This window comes from Aythya marila, assembly GCF_965140915.1.
Source record: "Aythya marila genome assembly, chromosome: 10".
Lineage (NCBI taxonomy): Eukaryota > Metazoa > Chordata > Aves > Anseriformes > Anatidae > Aythya > Aythya marila.
The window spans coordinates 18,107,257-18,128,503 of NC_139051.1; the positions used below are offsets into that span (position 1 = coordinate 18,107,257).

Consider the following 21,247-nt stretch of genomic DNA (forward strand, 5'->3'; position numbering starts at 1 on the left):
TAATGCCTCTCCTGCTTCCCTGTAGGCCCCCCTTTAGGCACTGGAAGGCCGCTATAAGGTCTCCCTGGAGCCTTCTCTCCTCCAGGCTGAAAAACCCCAACTCCCTCAAGGCACTCTCCGTAGGAGGGGTGCTCCAGCCCTCTGAGCATCCTCGTTGCCTCCTCTGGACTTGCTGCAACAGGTCCAGGCCTTTCTGATGCTTGGGATTGCCCAGAGCTGAACTCAGGGCTCCATGTGGAGCAAGACCAGAGCAGAGGGGAAGAATCACCTTCCTTGGCCTGCTGGCCATGCTTCTTTAGATGCAGCCCAGGATACAGGTGGATTTCTGGGCTGGCTCATGGTGAGTTTTTCATCAACTAACACCCCCAATGCCTTCTCCTCAGGGCTGCTCTCAATCCATCCTCTCTGCCCAGTCCATATTTGTGTTTGAGATTGCCCTGGCCCAGGCGCAGGACCTTGCACTTGGCGTTGTTGAACTCCTTGAGGTTTGCATGGGCCCACCTCTCAAGCTTGTCCAGGTCCCTCTGCATGGCAGCCCTTCCCTACAGCATGTTGACTGCACAACACAGCTTGGTGTCATCAGCAAACTTGCTGTGGGTGCACTTGATCCTACTGTCCATGCCACTGACAAAGATTTTATACAGCACCAGTTCCTGTACTGACCCCTGAGGAGCACCACTTGTTTCTGATCTCCACTTGGACATTGAGTTGTTGACCACAACTTGCTGAGTTGGACCATCCAGGCAGTTCCTTACCCACCGAGTGGTCCATCCATCAAATCCATGTCTCTCCAATGTAGAGACAAGAATATTATGTGGGACAGTGTCAAATGCTTTACCACATCATTATAATAATCATTTATTATCATACAAGGAGTTCAAACTAATTGCATCATTCACTCAGCAACAAATGCAACATACTTGTTTCTTTACAAATATTCCATTAATTATATAAGTGTTCCCAAAACATTTTTGGCTAGATTTGGCTTTGACGACTACTCATCTAAGAGCAGTCTTTGTATGCTGACACCAAGTTTTAACTTTTAGGGCTGAAAGCAATTCACAGAAATTTTATTGCCAAACCTAGAATCAAGTCCTGTTCAACTCTATCGTTCACACAATATTTTTACTTTATTGTTTTTATAAATAAAATGAAAATCTAAAAAGAAAGTAAAGACTTACACTGATTTTCAAAAAGAAGAACTTGCATTCCATAGAGAGAAAATGACTGTCGAAAGCTGTATGTAACAGAGTTCTTCTTCTTTTGAAATATCTTGGTCACCTGAAAGTTATCAAATCAGCAAAATAAAATATCCTTTATTATGTATTTATAACCTGCCAGAAAATATTATTTTCCTTTTTTTTTTTTTTTGTAATTCTGCTTGCATATTTAATCTACTGAAGAAGCAGCAAACTAGCTTTGAAGTATCAGTAACTCTTAGCCAGAAGGTTTAATATTTTATCCGGAGGCAAAGCCTTTTTGTTTTCTGTTCTCCAAGACTCTACTTTTTAACATTCAAGAAGGAAAAAAACCTACATACATATTGTGAATTGTATATGCTAGCAAAAATATAAATTTGTTTAAATTATCTTTTAAAAAAAATATCTGCTACCACAGCTTCATGTTTTTTTCTTAGAGTCTGACTACAGACAGCAAATTGTTACGGACTTCCCAATGTAAGTTTAATTCTTAGCCCTTCCTCTCACCTGCTGTGTCGTCTTCCAAGACTTTCACTTCTGTGCACATCCAAATACTGCCTTACACTATCTCATCCAATGAGGCTGTGCTTCCCCTATGTTCTGTACTGCACCTATCTGAATAAAAGCTCCGAGTTCTGTGGAAACCTTTACTTTTCACTACAACACAAGTAACATGGTGCTACTTACCATCAATTTTGGTGTTCTAAACAGTGAATGGAACCACTCTTCCTCTTTATTATCACTTCTTTTTACTATTTCTTTCTAATTTTAACTTTTAGCTATGGCATTTTACTAAAAATAACAAAATTCTTCTACATTACTTCCAAAACTTTGATAAAACTACAGATGTTCAAGTAAGTAAGAAAAAACAACAGGAAATTGGCAGACTGAAGATGACACTGTAAGATGACACTGTTCCACCAATTTACATCCAAACTCACATTAACAATTGAGAGTTTATACTCATAATCAAAGGGACTAACATTTTGTTGTTTTTGTTTTGTTGCTCTTGTCTTAGTTCCTGGTTTTAAGGTCTGAACGTATGAAAAAATTATATGCAATGAAACTGTATATCTGAAGAATGCCTTCTTCATAACAGAAAATTTGAAATATTTAACTTAGCTCTCCAGCTAACAGCAAAATGCATTCCAAATAAAGTGCAACAAATTTTCCTATTTTTCAGAGTAAATCAGCCAAATAATCCCAAGCTGTCACTAGTTTCGAATGTTTGTTTTTCAGAAGACTGAGTCAAGTTAAATGCATACTAGAAAGTAAAGTCAACTGTAAAATATATTTCAGCATATCCTGTTCCTGTTTCAATGAATAAACATGCCTGGTTCATAGAACATCTGTAGAAAACAAAATAATATCTAATTTTGTTTTTCCACAAGAAACTGGAATTCGTTATTTATTGAATGGAAACATTCTTTAGCCAAATGAGTAAGCCAGAGGCTATTTTTGTTCTGTATAGTAAAAGATACTGTATTAAAGTACTTTGTTATAAACAAGTATAGTAATCAATAAAAGGCTTCAGTTTAAAAATAATTTCTATATAGTGAAGAAAACTAAGAAAATTTAAATATTAATCATCCTGAGATTGTTGGAGTACAGAATAACAGGTAATAGATACCTATTTCTAGAAATGCTCTTGCACTTATTGCCACTGAATTCATGGAGACAGGCATTTCTGAGTAACTTACTAGAAACCTATTCAACTCTGTAGACAGCTAAAGAATACATTAAAAAGAAAAAAAAAAAAACACCCAGAGATCTCCAGAAAAAAAAAATAATTAGAGAACCAAATTTGTAAGTGATAGATAAAATGTCACGAACAACCTGGTGATGGTTCAGTAAAGCCCCCCCGCATCCTAGTCTTTACTTACACAAAAGCATGATGATAAGATTAACAGGCAAAGATTCCCTTGTTTCAATGCAAGCATATGAATAGTAGAATAGATCTTGTAATATGATCAGGTCTAATGCTCAGTAAAAAGGTTAAATGACCGGGAAAACATTTGCCTTCTCTGAATCTTTGCATTAGCAAAGGTAATCCTACAAAAAATGCACAAACAAAAAACCCCAACCAGCTGAAACTGAAAAATACATACCACAAGAAGGTCATTAAATAAAAAGATTTCTCGCTGGTGCAACCCAAGCTTCTGAGGTTTGTTTGGATCAGGTACTTCAAACAGCCTACAGTAGCAAACGAGCCTCCGGTGGGGTAGTGAGAGAACCTGTTGTCATACAGAGGTTAATGGTTACTAAAGCAATATTTAGTCAAGAAAGAGCGCCTTTCATACTTAGAGTCTTTTCTGAATACTTTAAGTATCTTTACCTCTAAGTTCATTAGACTTTTTCATTAAAGCATCATCAACAACAACAAAAAGATTTTGTATGCCTCAAATTGCATGACATTCAAACGTCAACAATGTTGTTATATAAACTCTTACAGCTTGCATCCTGCATGTGGATGACAATGGAAATTTTATTAGAGATAGAGTTTTACTTTGTGGATCAAGAAAAACCCAAAAGAACTTAAGAATAAGCAACTGGGAACTCACTGCAAATGATGTTTTATTTCCTGAGCATTTTTATATATCAATATTTGAAGAAAGGATGCAAAACAACTTTGGCTTTTGTGAGATGATGAATTTGCTGATGTTGTAAATTACTTTTTGTCAGCCACTGAGTTAATTCAATTTTTTCATTCCCCAATACTCAGGAAAAGGTGACATTAGAAAATAGTAAATGCGTTTTCAGGCTGGTTTATTTTCTCAGGCCAGCAACAAAACCAAGAATAATTTTCCATTTGATTATTAGAAATGCTGGCTGAATATACCTTCAGAACTGTTTTTTTCAGTTTAGAGAGACTTTACTTCTTTCAAATGCAAATGATGATGTCTTGTCAATAATATTAAAAGAAGTCCTTTAAATTTTAACAATTTGAAGTACAGAATATTCTTTGGTAACTGAACATATTTCATTTATATCTTCATATTTGTTTATAATTCCTGATTCTGCATAGGAATTATGAGATTTACTAGCCAAAGGAAAAGTCAAAGACTGCTAATGCTGCTTCTTCCTCTACATTAGCAGGAAAAAAAAAAAAAAAAAAAAAAAAAAAAGCAATGGAAAAAGAACTTGTTCCTGACTGGTTGTCAAATCATTGGTGACATTGTAGTTTTTCCACAAAATCGAACAGTAACTCTGCTAATAACAAATAAAATGCTAATAGCATTTAATTTATTTATGGCATTAGCTTAATTACTCACTGTCCCTGGACTTGCAAGGAGCAGGCATTAAGAAAAAAACAAAACAAAACATGACATTTTCTAAAGGAGCCAATGTCTTGACAAATGGTGAAGAACTTGATGGTTTCTAAATTTCAAGCTGACTGTTCTGGTAATTGAATAGCTTCTGTGGGTTCCCAGTGAAAAGTACCAGGAATAAAAGTTGCATCTCCTCATTCTCCCCTGCCTCCAGACTTACTTTCCCCAGTATATGGCAGTCTTAGATTTCCTATAGCAAGATAACAAAACCCAAGGGTAGTCACTGAGTCTATGAACTTGCAAACAATTCTAGTGAGCTCTGGTACTGAAGTTCAACTATAAAAATGCTTTCCTTCATAGCAATGGATGATCATGTAAGATTCCCTTACACCGTATTTCACAAAGGTTACATCTTCCAGTTTGTTTTTACAGTCCAGTGATACTGCCAGACATGTTTCCATGAAACAATGACAGGTACTCCACTTAGGAATACAAAGCTAGCTTTGGATGTTTGTAGCTACTTACACAGGAAGAGCAAGAAATAGAAGACAGACAAATGGAATTTTGAAGTAACTTCCCTGGATTGTCCTGAATGAGGACAGCGCATTATATTGATGAAATTATAATCGATAAAATAGAAATCATTAGGAACAACTTTGTACAAGGTTATCAGATTTTGGGGTACAATGTTCACTCCTGTTCACTGAGGGTGGTTTTTTTGGGGGGGTATTTTTATTATTTATTTAAAACTACTAGCAAGAATGTTATCATGAAATGAAAGCAAGTAGAATACTGCATTAGAAGAATAGTTTTAGAAATATTATTAAACATGTCTATCTGGAATCAATATTTTCTATGTCCATGCACCTTTCATGAGAGAACTGTTAAAATAACTGGCAATATCTTTCTAGAGCATCATTCAATACTGAAATGGACAATAAATAATAAAGACACTGGAACCCAGGTGATACACAACTGTAATTTTGCTTGCTTATTTATTTATTCTTTACTGGCTAACTTCTACAGTGATAACAGCATTTGAAATGCATAAAATGTATACTAAAATGGACTAGAAAATTCTAGGCAGTAAATTAAAGTGTCTTTGGTAAATATGTTCTTAAGGAAATCTTTACACTGTGGATAGTAATTAGCATAAGAATAGGAAAATTTTGCTTGAAAGAAGCCCAATTTCTAAAAATACTTAAATGTAATGTTATGCATTATTGCCAGATAAAACATCTACAAACTTTGAATGAGTATGAGAAAAATACCTACACAACCAAGTCCATGATGCAGAGATCCAATCTACAGTAGAAAGACATATATACAAGTTCATTAAACTTCAGAGAAACACAGTATTGTATCATAGCAAGTAAATACATCACGGTCTTACTATGACTAAATGCCTATAAAGTAAAAACAAATATTTCTATCAATAAAGACTGTTGGCTATTTCCTATATTTTCTTTCACACAGTTAAAAAGTATCTCAACAGAAAAATCCTTCATCCTAGGACTCCATTGGGGCATTGTTTTTCTTAATCCCACTTGATTTACAAGGTTCAGGATTAATTTTAGGATTTGGGTTGCCACATGCTTTAATAAAGACGAACTACACACACACACACACAAAAATCTCCACAGAAGCCTATATATAAAGCTAAATCCCCAGTCAATTGTGGAAAGTAAGTTTCATATGAAAGCATAAGTGACTGTGAAAACTGGACTTTAGTATAGTTATTTCCCTTTTCCTCAAAAATACGTAAAAGTTTTTATTAATTGAGGAAATTTTGCTTTCTCTCTCTTCTGCTTCTTCCAGGAGACCTCCTCGGTGTTTCCTGACTAGGGAACAGAAGCAAATCAGATTTTGTTTTGTTGGTTCCTCTATTTTCCCCTTTTATTTAGGGCTTTTCTGAGAAGAGATTACAATTCAAAGCTCTTTAAAAGTAATAGAGACAATCTTGAGATCCATGCTCTTTTTCTTTAAAAACAAAATTAAACAAACAAAACCAAACAATAAACCCAGTCCCTATTTCAGTAGAATTTCCCATTACTGCTAAAAAAAATCAAGTAGGACTAAGAATAGACAAGTCCTCTGTTTCTTTGGATTTGTTCTGGGCTGCCTTTGTGGCTTCTACCATGAAGATTTTCAGATGACTCTAGGACTCGAATTCTTGAAGGCTGAGTATGCATTTTCCCTTTCAACATTAGATATGATAAAATATGGTCTGAAAAGCTCTGTGTTCTCTTAGCTCCTAAAACAGAGGGAAAAACACCATGATCTTCTTTTTCTCTCTCCTTTTCTAACAGATACTTTGAAAACGAATTTATATAGCAAAATATTTCTGGATTTTTCCCACAACAAAGCAAGAGGTATCTTTGGATACTCAAAACCAGCATTACAATTCCTAGGACCTGATTTCCAGTTCTCAAACAAAATGTCACAATGTCCTCTTACAAATACCAGCTCACTGAGCTAGCTGCAAAGCTCAGAAAGGCACAGGTATTAACACAACTTCTCTACTACTACTTGTAAATTCTGGAGTCATAATTGATGGCATAAATGTTGAAATACGATTCTCTACAACATTACTTTACAACACACTTTAATTCTCTTGACAATATAAACATAAGAACTGACTAAAATGCAGGCATTTCCAAGTGTAAATTCAAAATTATAAAGCTTCACAGAGAGAAACACTGGGAAAAAAATATCTTAAAATGAGTTTAAGGCTCAGAACATCATCACTCAAGAATACCAGACTGCAACAACAGATTCATCTGCACTGTGAATGCCCCCAAATTAAAACCAACCTTATAACAAATTATTATCTTGATGATTTTAATCTTTTGCCATTTAACAACCAATCTATAAATCTAAGCAACACAATTATGTATTGTCCTACATCTCCTTTTATATAGTAGTTGACATTCAGAGCAATGAAAACTTACAGGTTTCTTTCCTACTATGAGTTTTTCAACCTTCTGGACTTGGGATACGTGATCCTCATTTGTCTTCAGTTCCCGCTTGCGGATTCGCTCATAAATCCCAATCAGCATTTCTCGTGGGATATCTTCACCATCATCCACACCTGCAGAACCCAAGAGTTTTTATTATCAGATTGTTTTGTTTCATAGCTGTCACTACTTTATCAGCTGACATCTCCCATGATGTTCTTGGGCTCCCCTTACCAAGTAGTAGAAGTTATATTACTCAGTACTGAAGCACTGATTTTTGCCCAAATGCTTGCTATGCCCATACAAGATATTGATGGAAATTACATCATTAAGTTTTTTTTTTTCTTTTTGTTTTAAAACCCTAATCTAAAGCTAATACATAAAAAGGCTGATTTCAAATACAAATCCTTTCTTTTAAGTTTCCTTGCACAACTGTCCTATTTTTCCTCTGCTCCCATATTACTCAACACTCTGCTCACAGAAACATTTCTACAAAACAACCTTTATGAATATCCAGCAACATGAAATTAACAGGCATTTCCTGTATAATTTCAAAACCAATTAATTTACTCTGGAAAAACAGATCAAAAAAAATAGCCTATTTACAATGCTATTGTTTAGCACTGTATGAGTATCATCAGCACACAAGCATTCTAACAAATGCCCCAGAGTTGAAAGCTTGATCATGCATTTTTAACAGCAGTAGAAGGAGCCCAGTTTCAGTAAGTGTCTTAAAAGTAGATTTTCTGGGACAGGGAGATGCATATTTATGTTTCAGACGCATTTTAAAGCAACAGCCTCTTATTTCCCATTCAGAAGCCAAAATACAATATTTTGTCATTCAGTGGAATGACTGCTCAAATAAAAAATCACTGTGATAAAATATGGTTTCTTTGCAACTAGAAGCAAGCAAAACAGCTTCTGTTCTGTTCCACACTTGCAAATGTTCCACAGACTGCTCTTTGAGTTCCAGGCATTTAAAGTTAAAGGCAAGGCAGTGTTACAAAAATGCCTACATGAAGGAATTGCTGGCATTCAGACTGGAGTTCAGAGAGAGTGTTCTGTACTTAATGCAACAAATATGACTGCAGTATTACCCTTAGATATGAACATCAGGACATTTTTAAATCTTAGAGGAGTTTATGTTAAAATCTCTATGCTAACTTAAATTTTGCTAAGCTAAATTTTTTGCTATTCTCTGCACCTGCTAAGAATAGGTTATTTGTTGTCTTACCTAAATCTAAGGGAATAAAATCAACACCAGACTCTCATTTTCAAGATCTGAAATTCCAGAACTCCACAGGTATTTTGTTTTCAGTAGCATTAAAATGATAGTGTGTAACTGCACTCATGAACACCAACTGCCATGCACGTGAGATGCACCAATATATTTTTTGATATGAAGCAACTTGTTTCTGTCTTTCTGTCATTCCGCCCACTTTCAGGTAAGACTGAGAAAATGTCTGTGAAGCAATACATCAGTGCTTGCTGGTGCCTGCAATGGCAATGCCTGGTAAAGCCAATGGTAAGCCTGTTGCGATACCATGCTGCTACATCCTTTGTTGACAAAAGCAGAGAGACTGTGCACTAAGCTGTGCTTGTCCTGTGCTTAAAAGCAGGGGGAGAAGATTGCAATGACTGAGCAGGCAATTTTCCTGGCCTTTGCACAAACACATAGTAATGGAACTGTAATAAAAGCTTCTTTTTCCCTATGGACACAAACTACCTTAAAAGAAAAAAGGGATTGGGGGACTTCAGCTTTGTTTTGTTTCTCCAACATCTGAGTGCTTTTCTGTGATAAAGAAAATGCTGTCTGATTCCTTCATCCTTGAATGCCCAGGAACAGCAGGAGGTATCATATCCTCATGTATAATCTTCCTCAGCTGTACAGGGACTACTTCCCCTTAGACAAAGCTGAGCACTGTCTGAGCTGATACTGCATAAAAATCTGTTCTTTCTCACCAGAAAGAACCAGAGCAGAAAGATCTGAGATACAAACATGGAATTAAAAATGTTGGACTATCTAATTATAGGCTTAGATGTGCAATAGGCTGGCAAATAGTTTCTTTATCAGAAAACATACCAGTGAAGACGCTGAATAAATGTATATACTATTTACAGTGTACCTTTCAGAATGGTTTTGGAGTTACGATTCAGAACAGAGATCTGATGTCCCTTATTAGGACATTGGCTGCTATGGAGAAATAGCAAACTACAAACTGTGGAGACAGCATCTCTATGAGAAATCATTAGTAACCTTATGCTGCAGTGTAGTGGTGTAGTTCACTAGCTAGACATTACATTCCTCCTCTCAGGTAGAGTCTGCAACATAGTGGCACCACATGAAGATTTATATATATGCAAATACGCACACACACATTCTTTGCAGACTGTCTTTCTTGCAAAAAGAATTCATTCACTTTCATTCTCGTGCACAGAAGCTGCGGTCTTTATGAGTTGTCCTTTGACTTTGTGAAGGGTCTAAGTGTGGCAAATTTCAACTGTATCTAAAAATTTAAGGCACATGGTAATGGTCACTCTTCAGCTACATTGAAAGAACTGGGAATAGAAGGGCCTGACAAGACATCTACTCAAGAAAGACAAGATAAAAATGACAAAATACTATCTGTTTAGTTTTGTTTCCAGTATTCCAAAAATACAGTAAAAGTGATGGTGGTTTTAAAAGCCAGGTGAAATCAGAATCAAGTCTCCTGCATTTTGCTTTTTTTTTTTTTTTTTTTTCCCCCAAAGAAATATGTTGCTCTTCCAATGACAGTTGCAGAAGAAACTTTAATGATGACTGTGGTTAGAGTTTGCTTACCCCTTAAATTCTTGACAAAGTCTTCTAGCTTCATTTTGCGTTCTGGTTTCACATTTGGACTGTACATATCTGTGTTCAACAGTATAATGGCAAAAGCTAGAATGAAGATGGTATCAGGATTTCTAAACTGTCTCACAACACCCGGGTTGCAGATACAGTACCGTTGGCTGTAGAAAAGCAAAGAGGGGAAAGCTGTCAGAGCTACTCATTACTATTCTAATTTCACCAAATAAACCAACTGCTACATTCCAGAGGCTGAGCAAGCTATTATTTGATTCTCCATAGTTATATTTAGTTTTCCATCCACACATTTTCATAAGGCAATTCTAGAATATGGAAGGCTTTTGTTTTCTACTACCTTTGTAGTTTCACCTCTTAGTGCAGACCCTGAGCTACAATAACTTCAATATTCTTTTTTTTTAATTTTTTTCGGTAACACCCATTGACACCAGATAAGAATACACCATTGATTTTAGCTTACTGTCACATGCTGATTTACATCTCCTGCCCTGGATAATGTATGCTTGGTTGGTATTAATAAATTAATGCTATTTATTCTACTATTGCTGAAATGATTAATGAAAGGTTGAAAGCATATATACTCTGAAAGGTAAATGGTCATAATTTCACTCACATAAACTATCATATGCAAATACATTGCTAGACATTCAAAAAATCCTGAAATTTCTCTTCAGCTGATACAAGAAAGAACGTTCAGTTGAGAAGCCTTCCACATCAATGCAAATAACATCCATGAATAGCACCAGCAAAAAACCCCTACATTTCCTATCTAGTGAAACCACCACAAATACCATGCTGTATTTGAGACTATATGTAGCTCACAAGGACAGTGCAAATAAGAAAGAAAATAACCTAGATATACTCAGCTTCCCCAGTTCTCCAGTTTGACAGCTAGACAATAGCAGGTTTCTGGTGACTGAATAATTTGTTTCAGCATCATACCTAAAAGCTTCAATGAGCCGTTCTACTTTCTGGGCTTCTCCTTGAACACGGATGTGAGCCTGAAATTTCCTGAGTGCTTCATCCAGTTCCATTGTTGAGAAGTCCATCTCATCCACAACACAGCTAGGATAAAAACATATTGCCATTGGGTCTTTCCATTTCTAACAGTGCATTACCGAAAGTAAAATTTTGAGACCAAAAAAACCTTGCAATTTTCCACCGATTGCAGTGATTCATGGAGATTTTTGAAACCTGCAGCAGCAGCTGCAATAATTGTAGGTGAACAAGAACAGATCAGTGAGAATGTGTACATGTAAGCAGAAAATAAAAATAAATTATTTATATATTTTTTTAACAGCAGAGCTACTGCAATGACAAATGTCTGTCCAACTTAAGTCACATGCCACTGCCAGGAATAATTATTGGGTTTGTGCTTTCAGGCTAATCAACTAATACTAGTCAATGCCTACAACGCTAATAAAAAAGGAATTTATACCACTTGAAATGCCAAATTTCAAGCAGCTCGCAGCAAGCACAATAATATGTACCAAACAGTTATGTCCAGGAATGTTCTTAACTACTGAGAAGAAAAATTAATCTTGTCTTGATATGCTTTTATCGTTACTGTAATTCTCATCTCCCCATATTTACCATGTCTTTCAGTTAATATTTATATAGGAATAATTACTTTCTTGCTCTGAAAATACAGTGCTGACAAAAAATAAAAAGGAACAAGTTTAATATAATTAACAATGCGAACAATGTCATTCTAACACTGTTTAAAGACTACTTTAAAATCAGAAGCTTATAAATTTCATTTGTTTAAACTTTGCTTTTAGTTTTTGAATAAGCAGGCATGAATCACTGAAAGTAACAACACTGTAATGCAGAAACCACAGAAAGAAAGCACAATCCAGTTTTAAAAGCCTTTTCTTATATGTATAGCTTACAATGATAAATTAGAGTAGCTCATATTTTTGCTAGTAATGTTATAGCTACCATAGAGTAATACTAAAGCAATTTATTCACTTTACCTTGTATATTTTTTCTTTTATGCAGAAGTGAAAGGAAACAAACAGCCTTGGTATTTCTCACGCCCTTTACAACCCACACCTAAAAACCTATTATCAATTCTGCAATAATGTTCACTGTCTTCCCACCTATTATAAGTTCTGTAACACTTTCAAAAGGTCTTTTCTCCTTTAAAGATGTATAGCACATGTGCAGACAAGCTGGAGTCAAACTGTAGTAATTAAAGCAATTAAGGACCTCCAGAAACATGCTGCCAACAGCGTAACAGGGAGGGGGCAATCTTCTTTATACGAACTACAGAGACAGTAGATACACCACCATGGTCAATGTTCCTAGCTGGAACCAGTACTGTTCTGCGAATATTTTAAAATAGCAAGCAAAATGTCTCTAGTGGCTATGTCATGACAAAAAAAATAAATAAATAATAATAAAAAAGTAATTATTTTGGTTAGGTCTACAGCAAATGAAATCATGAAGGTAGTAATATCAGGAATACTTGTTAACATTCTGTTAACAATGGTTAACAAAATGATAACCCTTAATAAATTATATCATAATAATAATGATAAAGAAAACATGATTATAGACTCTAGACACTGCAGGAGATCTGGGCTACGTATGTACTGTGGGTGAGTAAGCCTGTGCTGAAGACACATCTTTACTATTAGAGCTGCATCTTGCAGACATGTGAAAGCAAGAAGCAGCCTGGCAAATACATGTAATTGAACCTTCTTCCTGGGATCTATCTCCTGCTTCCTACCTCTTTACAAAATTTAGGCAAGGGGGGAACATACCATTCGGTGGGGCAAGACACCTACAAGTGCCTTGAATCTCTACTGTACTGTTTCCCTTCACTCTTACACATAACCGTGCGGTGGAATGAACTGGAATAATGGAGTGAGCACAGCAACAGAACATCACATTTTCCTTTTGCTCTTAGCAGCATTCTTCATGAAGATTTTATTTTATTCTTCCTTTGAGTAAGTGACTATATTTTGTTATCTAATGCAAAGTCAAGACCCAGTAAAAGGCCAGATTCTCAGCTACATCTCTACTGCATCAGGTAGTCCTCGGTCAGGCAGGGAAAGCTGAGGCTCACTGCAGAACAGCAGTGGCTCCAGAAGCATGTCTGATATGCTCCACTTATTGGCCAGGGCAACATTAAGTGGCTGTGCCAGCCCCCTGCCTCTACCACTGCTTCCTGCTGGGCGTGGTACTATAGAAGAAGGCAGCCTTGAGTAAGACAGAGGAACAAACCAGAAGATCTCTAAAAAGCATCTATGGCACATGGATATGTGCCATTAAGCATATTAATATAGTGTTCAGGCTTGCATTTGAAATAGATAAGTTCTGACAGTGTAGTAGTAAGATCTGGATGACTGTATGGAATACAACCAACATGTTTACAGTATGAAGCCACTCAAAGCAGACTGCAACAAAAATGCAAAGAAAATATAAGGCATTTGCACACATTTTGTACCACAATACCATAACCTTAACAATTCTGAGAGGTATCAATAGTATCAAGAAACATTCAGTCCTCAGGAAGGGCCATGGCCATAGATTAATGCAAATTGAGACACAGCTTTTAGTAGACTCTGGTAAAAATTGTGCTCAGAATTCCTCCTAGTCTTCCGTAATGTGCACAGTGTTGTGGGATTGGTTTTTCTTTTTTTTTTTTTTTTTTCTTTCATTCTCAGCAGTCCTGTTAAGCAAATAACTAAATTTCCAAATACCTTGAACAAAACTGGGCTGTGATGTATTCATGTTTACAGGTCAATGTATCATACGTTAAAAAAACTCCAAAGAACAGATGTTTTAAATGAACAGCCTCTTCAAATGAGGCGATTTCTTTTTTGGTCTACTTGTAATATAAGGACTAGAAATTTAAGACCAATCTGCTAAATGTCTAGTTTTCTGCTTCTATTTTTTTCAAATCGTTTTTATCTAAACTTTTGAAAAAGACTATTTTGCATAGATCTTGTCTATACATGGTGAAATCCCTGTTTATCTAACATCTGAGCCATTTAGTTGTAAAAATTATTTTCATATTCTGTTACTAATGAAGCCTTATGCTGCATATAAAACAATTTTGTTTCATTCATTCATATTAGAGAGCCTGACTAAGGAAAAGACTTTGAAATAACGTACTCTAACACCAGTGAAATTAAAGCATAAATTTGGAGTAAATGTACACGACTACAGAGAATATAAATCTTTCTGGGTCAATAAAAGAAACAATAGTTCAGCTGGAGAGCAGAGAAATAAATATTCACTTATATTCATGCTTTCATTTTCAATCCTTAGAGTCTAGTTTCACCCTCCTTCAGAACAATATCCAGAGAGATGGGCCAAACATTCAGTGCAAAACTTCCTCTAGCATGATGAAACACCTTGAAGATTGAAATACACTTACCTCCTCCCCACATAAAATACTTACTCTAATACATCTCGGTTGAACTGTTTTTGTCGATTGCCCAGAAATTCTCCAATCATCTGCCTGCTGAGACCTTTTCTTTGCAGGAGAAAGTGGGCAACACCAACTGGAGTGTCGGGCACAAAACCTCGCTCAATTAGGTACTGGACTCCTTTCTCAGGTTTTCTGAGGAGAAATGAGAATGCAAAACATTATTATTATTTTTTTTAATTCTCCACTGAAGCATCTGACAAACTTTACAACAATTTTGCCATCACTTTTGACTAGCATATTATTGGTATGGTCTAGTACAGTTTCAGGACAAATACAACCATGCCATAGAACATACCGTTCACTGTTAATAGCTTGCTAGCTTTGAAACAGATCTTTGCATGTGCTGTTACACATTTCCCTGCTTCACACTCTTTTTCCATAGAGAAGCTTTATATGTTTCAGCTTCAGGCATGAAAGTCAAAATTTGTCCATGCAAAAGATAAGCCCAACAGAAAAAAGAAAACCAAACTAAACAAAAAAAAAAGGAAAAACAAACAAACAAACAAACAAACAAACAAAAAAACCTGGCATCCTCAAACTCCTGCTCTCAAAAGTTTAGCTAATCAAACACAAACCTCTGAAAAGGTATACCTTGCAAGCTAAGAATACCAAAAATAAGGGGAAAAAACAAATTAAGTCATGAAAAAAGAAGCATTACAAATAATAGAGTTCTGATCTAATTTACATGTATTTTCATGTCCTTTACCACACCCCTTACTCCAGATTTACCTCCCTCAGACCGGCACCTTTGTATTTTCTGGAGTATTTTCACATCTCTTTACACCTCACTTCCAGATGTGGCCTATCTCAAACCAAGCTGAAAATACTAATTATAACGTATTAAGAAACCTGTGTTGAGGAGGGAAAAGGTTTTTAGTAATAAAACTGGCTGCTTACAAAGGCAAATGCTGCTTGTATTTTGAAGTGATGTAAAATTCCCCTCACAGAGTATACTGTGCACAGCATTTTCCAGTAGTGTGACACAACAGATAACCATAGCTTGTCTTAAATATATTAAGGGGATATCTTAACAAAACCAGTTTCTCATACTTTTTTACGTTATTACACACTTAATACCTTATTAAGAGTTAGTTAGATCAGAGGAATATACAGAATTTAATCAATGTAGAGTTATTGAATCTCAGCTTCTAGTATTAGGCTTTCTGGCTCTTTCCATCTGAAGGAACTTTACATGTACACCGTCATTTTCTAAATACAATTTTGCAAGCTGTGCAGAGGAAAAGGATCTGGAGGTGTTGACGGATGCTTGCCTGAACATGAGCCAGCAGCATGGCCAGGTGGACAAAAAGGCCAACGGCATCCTGGCTTGTGTCAGGAGTAGTGCAGCCAGCAGGGCCAGGCAGGTGATCGTCCTCTGTACTCTGCTCTGGTGAGGCCACACCTCGAGTGCTGGGTTCAGCTTTGGGCCCCTCACTACAAGAAGGACATCGAGGCCCTGGAGCGTGCCCAGAGAAGGGCTACAAAGCTGGTGAGGGGCCTGGGACACAAGTCCTGTGAGGAGCGACTGAGGGCACAGGGGGTGTTTCGTCTGGAGAAGAGGAGGCTCAGGGAGACCTTATTGCTCTCTGCAACTGCCTGAAAGGAAGGGGTGGGGAGCTGGGGGTCAGCTTCTTCTTGCAGGTAACTAGTGATAAGACCAGAGAGAATGGCCTCAAGTTGCGCCAGGGGAGGTTCAGGTTGGAAATGAGGAGACATTTCTGCTCAGAAAGAGCAGTCAGGCATTGGGACAGGTTGCCCAGGGAGGTGGTGGAGTCACCGTCCCTGGGGGTGTTCAAGGAGAGGTTGGACCTGGTGCTTAGGGACATGGTTCAGTGGGTGACATTGATACGGTGATGGTTAGACCGGATGACCTTGGAGGTCTTTTCCAACCCTAACGATTCTGTAATGCTAAATGATCTCCTTCGCACTCAGAAAGTACCCTTTTTCATGTAAGCAGTGTTAATGCTACGTTTATACAATTCCGAATTGTTTTCAGAATTCTTAATCTTTCTGAATTTAAATTCACAGCATCGAACAAAACCAGGAATAATTTGCTCCATCCCCCTTGAAAGCAAACTACGTTTGCCTGCAAGTCAGGAGACTTCCTCTCCAGCAACTGTCAAGTCAGAAAACAAAGAACACGACCACAAAGCACAGCTTGATCCAAAGATAACCTTTACTTTAGATGTAGAAAATGCTGTATCATTACTTCTGACACTAAACCACAACTTAAATTCTTACCCCTTCCCTCTGATAAGCCTGAACATTTAAAATCATCACAGAAGTTACACATGACGTAGTTGGTATCAGTTCCTATGCAGCTGTATCATTTTACACAGGTTGGTTTCTGGTGAAATACACAAGTATTTCACACACGAAGCTCTGGTTCTGGCTCAGCGATATGAAATCACTTTGTCTAAATGCACTTCCAACCAGGTTGGACAAGAAGAGGAGACTGAGGGGAGACCTCATCGTGGTCTACAACTTCCTCACGAGGGTGGTCCTCTGGGCAGCCCGGAGTTGGACTCGATGCTCCTTGTGGGTCCCTTCCAACTCGGATATTCTGTGATTCTACGATTTGAAGACACCAAACCAGACTTTAAATCCATTCAGCTACCGGAAGCCAAAAGCTCTTTACCCATTGATTCTTCCTGCACGCCGAAGTGAAGCATCAAGAAGTTCTGCAGTCTAGGATCATTTGGAAATGATCCAATTTGTCTTAAATGTTGTGACATAGCAGCAATACCTGTTAACTCTGAATGGTAATAACATGAAAATGAAAACTGTAGGAACTCAGACTACCCTTTCCCTATGTGCTAAACCAAACTGTGGTAGCAGTGGCAGGAACTGCAGGTTAACAAACATGTAAGAGTTATTTACAAAATGGAGAAAGTAAACAATTTAACTTCCTTTCTTTCTGATTCAGCCTTATCCACTGAATTTTCCAGCTAGAGCTCAATAGAATGGCATTATATTATTTTGAAATCTGTCCACTAGAAAGCATTTACTTGTTCTGTTCTACAAAAAAACAACCGCAAACCTAGAGAATCTGACTGACAGCAATTGAACTTGTTGCAAGTTGACTCCAGCCAACAGCCAAGCATGTAGTTTAATCCAGCAGAGAAAAACTGCTAAAAATAAAGAACCCAACAATTAAAGAGTTTACGTGGATAATTTCTACTACATTCTGAGATGAGAACCGTAACTTTCTGTAATGTTTGATCTGTTTTTGAAGGTTTGATATTTATCGCTACAACAGGGATAAAGGATTTCTTGGAGCAAACACTAGCCCGGTAATTGTTCTTACAGGCAGAGCCTGGGCCTTCGGATGGTCTTTTGGTACTTCACCCCAAGAAACGTCAGCCTCCCATATAGCATATTCTAAAGGATGGCATGGAAGAAAAGTAGCCAGGGGAAGCTGGTGGGGGTCTGGAGTTGTCGGTGTCCCACTCACTGAGCAAGTCAGTCTACCAGTTCTCCAGTTTTCCCATTACCAAAATGAGTACTACTTGGCTCACAGAAGAGTTCTGAAGGTTAAGGGTTATAATCTGAATTTGCACAAATAAAGCTCCAAGTAAATGTAGTTTCTCTGTCTAACTGCAGGTATTAAAATTCAGAGGAAGTAAAAAGTCTTCTCCTCCCCAGCTCCTGTTCAGCTCAGAAACTCCTGCTTTGGCAGTCTATTTTGCTGACAACATTTTTGTCATACTTTTGTTTTTGATGATCTGAAACACTGAACTCATTTTAGACTGTTGACCAAGCAATTAAATTTAACAGGAATTAAATGTTAACAAACAGCTTATTGGAAAAACAACCTCCTGTTTTTAGTCACCTTGCAAGCTAGGGAGATTCAGGGGGATTTATTGCTGCTGCAGGCTGCCTCCCGCCCCCAGCCAGGACTGACATCACTGCATGTGAGAGGAGAGGTAAGTAATACAAGACTGGGGCTCTGTGAGAGCAATCGGAAATACTGAACTTCCAATCAAATTTTGCTTAAAAGTGAGGTTACCAACAGGTTAAGAGAGAAGCACATACAGGATGTCTTTCTGTCTTTTAACATAGGTCATATTTTTCCTCTTTGCAGAGTCAGAGAAATTGAAGAACTAAATGGCTCCATGGAAATTTAAGTCATCCCTGACATTATAAATTTCAAATATTACTAAGTATGAAGGAATTGCCTAAACACAGCAGGAGGGCATGCGGGTTGGGGGGTTGGCTATACCCAAACTACCAGAAACGTTTGTTCCTTCTCAATGAAGGACAAAGTGTGCCAGGTAGCCGATGGGATTTCTAGGAGGGCAGGAGAAAACAACACAAGCAAATGAGGACTATATTGCTGGCAAAATCAGATATTTTTAGTTGGACAAACGGTTTCACTAAACCCTAATTTTCCTAAAGTTCATGACTGGATGTGGAAGTGAGTGGTACGTGACAGGGACATGGATTTGACATGAGGTGGGACAACTGGCAGAAGCAAGGATAACTGATGCCAGTTGTCCCATCTCATGTCAAATCTACTCAGAACTGAGAGTAGATTCTTCTCCAGTTACAGCTAAGAGCCTTCTGTGATTAGGAAAATTCCCAGTGATGACTTGTTAATTACATCTACCAACAGCAGGGAAGATAAGAGGCTATAAATAGCAAGAGTGGAAACTGCATAAGCTGTGTGTTTATTTTCAGATTTGAATATATTAACTAATAGCAAAATATACCCTCTAAAATTAGCATCTTACATCATTGAAGATATACGTATTTACAGAACTTTTCATCTTTACAGGATTGGTACAATGCAGCCATGTCTAAAATAAAGCTAAAAATCTATCTCAAAAATATAGATCAACAGGAATCTATTGAAAGGAAGAAAAAAATAACTGAAAAAGATATAGAAATAAATATTTAAATTCAATTTTCAGATGCTGCATAAAGGGCTAAGGAATTTACCAGAAACTGATTCATAGCAAGACTTTTTGGATGATTTAAAGCAACATTTAGGGAATGGATGCAAATGAATGGAGAAAGTAGTGCAGCTTCAAAATAACTAATCAAAAGTGTACATTTTAACAAGTATGCTTTTAGAGAGTACTGATCATATCCAATAAAAACGTTATCTCTGTGTGTTTCTGAAGACACATTGGATTCCTCCATCTCTTGTCATTTCTTAATATGAAGAACATTTCAGGAATGAAGACTGCAGCAAAATTTAACACAAAGACAACACTAAAGTAAGAGAACAGAAAAAAGACAAAAACAAGAAACAAACAGAAAAAACATCCCCCATCAAACCAAGACAACAGAAAATCCCTGCACATCACTGCTGTTTCTTTTGCCCCTTAAATTCATTTGAACTGGTGTGTTTAGAAAATTTAAAAGGCATTATGGTTACTAGAAGGAGATGGCTTGTTTACTCAGCAAGTTCTACATGCAGTACTGAAAGCATAAATTCAGGGGAAGTTCATACAGCTTGCTGACATTTGTATAAATCTCATTAGATCAGCAGTTTGCTGGCAGAGCATTTACAGTTTCTGAAGCTGAGGAGTTGTTGCATTTTTTTCTCCCCTTTAACAGGTATGCAAATTGGACCTAGAAAAGTCCAAAAAAGGTCGGTATGTTCAGGAGCTTTGCTGATGTAACCGATGCACAAAGCCCTTTTTAAAAAATGGACTCCTGTCATACAGGGTAGAAGAGGAGAAAAGCTCAGACAGGGTTATAGTACTAGCCAGTACATTGAAGAAAGAAATGTCACTCATCCAAGTTATAACTGTACAAGAGGGGAAAAATAAGTTTCTTTTCATTAGAGTGAAAACCACAGATATGTAAGTAGCACCGTATTTTTATAAAAACACTGTACTCTTAATATTCTTAGTGACATGACCAAATTTGTAAGGAGAGAAGTGAGCCAGACACCTGTAATTCTGCATGTGTCATTATTTGTCTCAAGGCACTTTTCCGTGGCCTGAGGAACCACTGCCAGACCATGTTAGGGTATGTGTTGTTATAAAAATTTATACCATGTGAGAATTTGCCCCAAATATCACTAATCTGCAAAGAAAATCACCAAATAGCTGTTGCAGAACATTTGGATTGCCAATGACAAAACCCAGCCCTACAGCTCCACAGATCATTAAATATGGGCTGTCAAAATCATGTCATCCCCGTCACTGGTTTGACATTTCCTCTGCTTGAAGTCTGTTTTCAGAGACACTCAAGATGTGCCAGAGTTTGAGGAATGCTAGTGTACAGCAGGTCATGAAAAGACGTAAGGAAACCAGGAAAGCCACAGCCAGAACCAGCTCCTCTTGTTGGGCTGGGAAGGGTCACCACGTCGGATGACTGAATTCCTGAGTCAGGCAGTGGTGCTCACACAACCCAGCGGGTAGCGCAGGAGCAGGGACAGCCACGCAAATTGCTGTTTAAGCCACAGAGTCAGAAATACACCAGCGCATGCTGCTGCTGCTTGTTGGACATAAAGCAACACCAAATTTCAAATGTTAGTGGTACTTGGCAAGTGTGGCTTTGTATTATCCAGACACTCCAAA

General features: G+C 37.3%; 1 protein-coding gene across 13 annotated transcripts in view; it reads right to left on the reverse strand.

Annotated features, from left to right (window-relative positions):
• The window catches only part of IQSEC1 (IQ motif and Sec7 domain ArfGEF 1), a 348,151-nt gene that overhangs the window by 17,045 nt on the left and 309,859 nt on the right, over positions 1 to 21,247 (reverse strand). For all 13 annotated transcript variants that reach the window (XM_082768431.1, XM_082768438.1, XM_082768437.1 and 10 more), the window contains 7 exons: positions 14,682 to 14,843; positions 11,210 to 11,332; positions 10,247 to 10,413; positions 7,420 to 7,559; positions 5,744 to 5,773; positions 3,308 to 3,433; positions 1,182 to 1,281 (listed from right to left, as the gene is read on the reverse strand). In XM_082768431.1, coding sequence (XP_082624557.1) covers positions 1,182 to 1,281; positions 3,308 to 3,433; positions 5,744 to 5,773; positions 7,420 to 7,559; positions 10,247 to 10,413; positions 11,210 to 11,332; positions 14,682 to 14,843 — 848 coding nt within the window. The remainder of the gene's footprint in view (positions 1 to 1,181; positions 1,282 to 3,307; positions 3,434 to 5,743; positions 5,774 to 7,419; positions 7,560 to 10,246; positions 10,414 to 11,209; positions 11,333 to 14,681; positions 14,844 to 21,247) is intronic.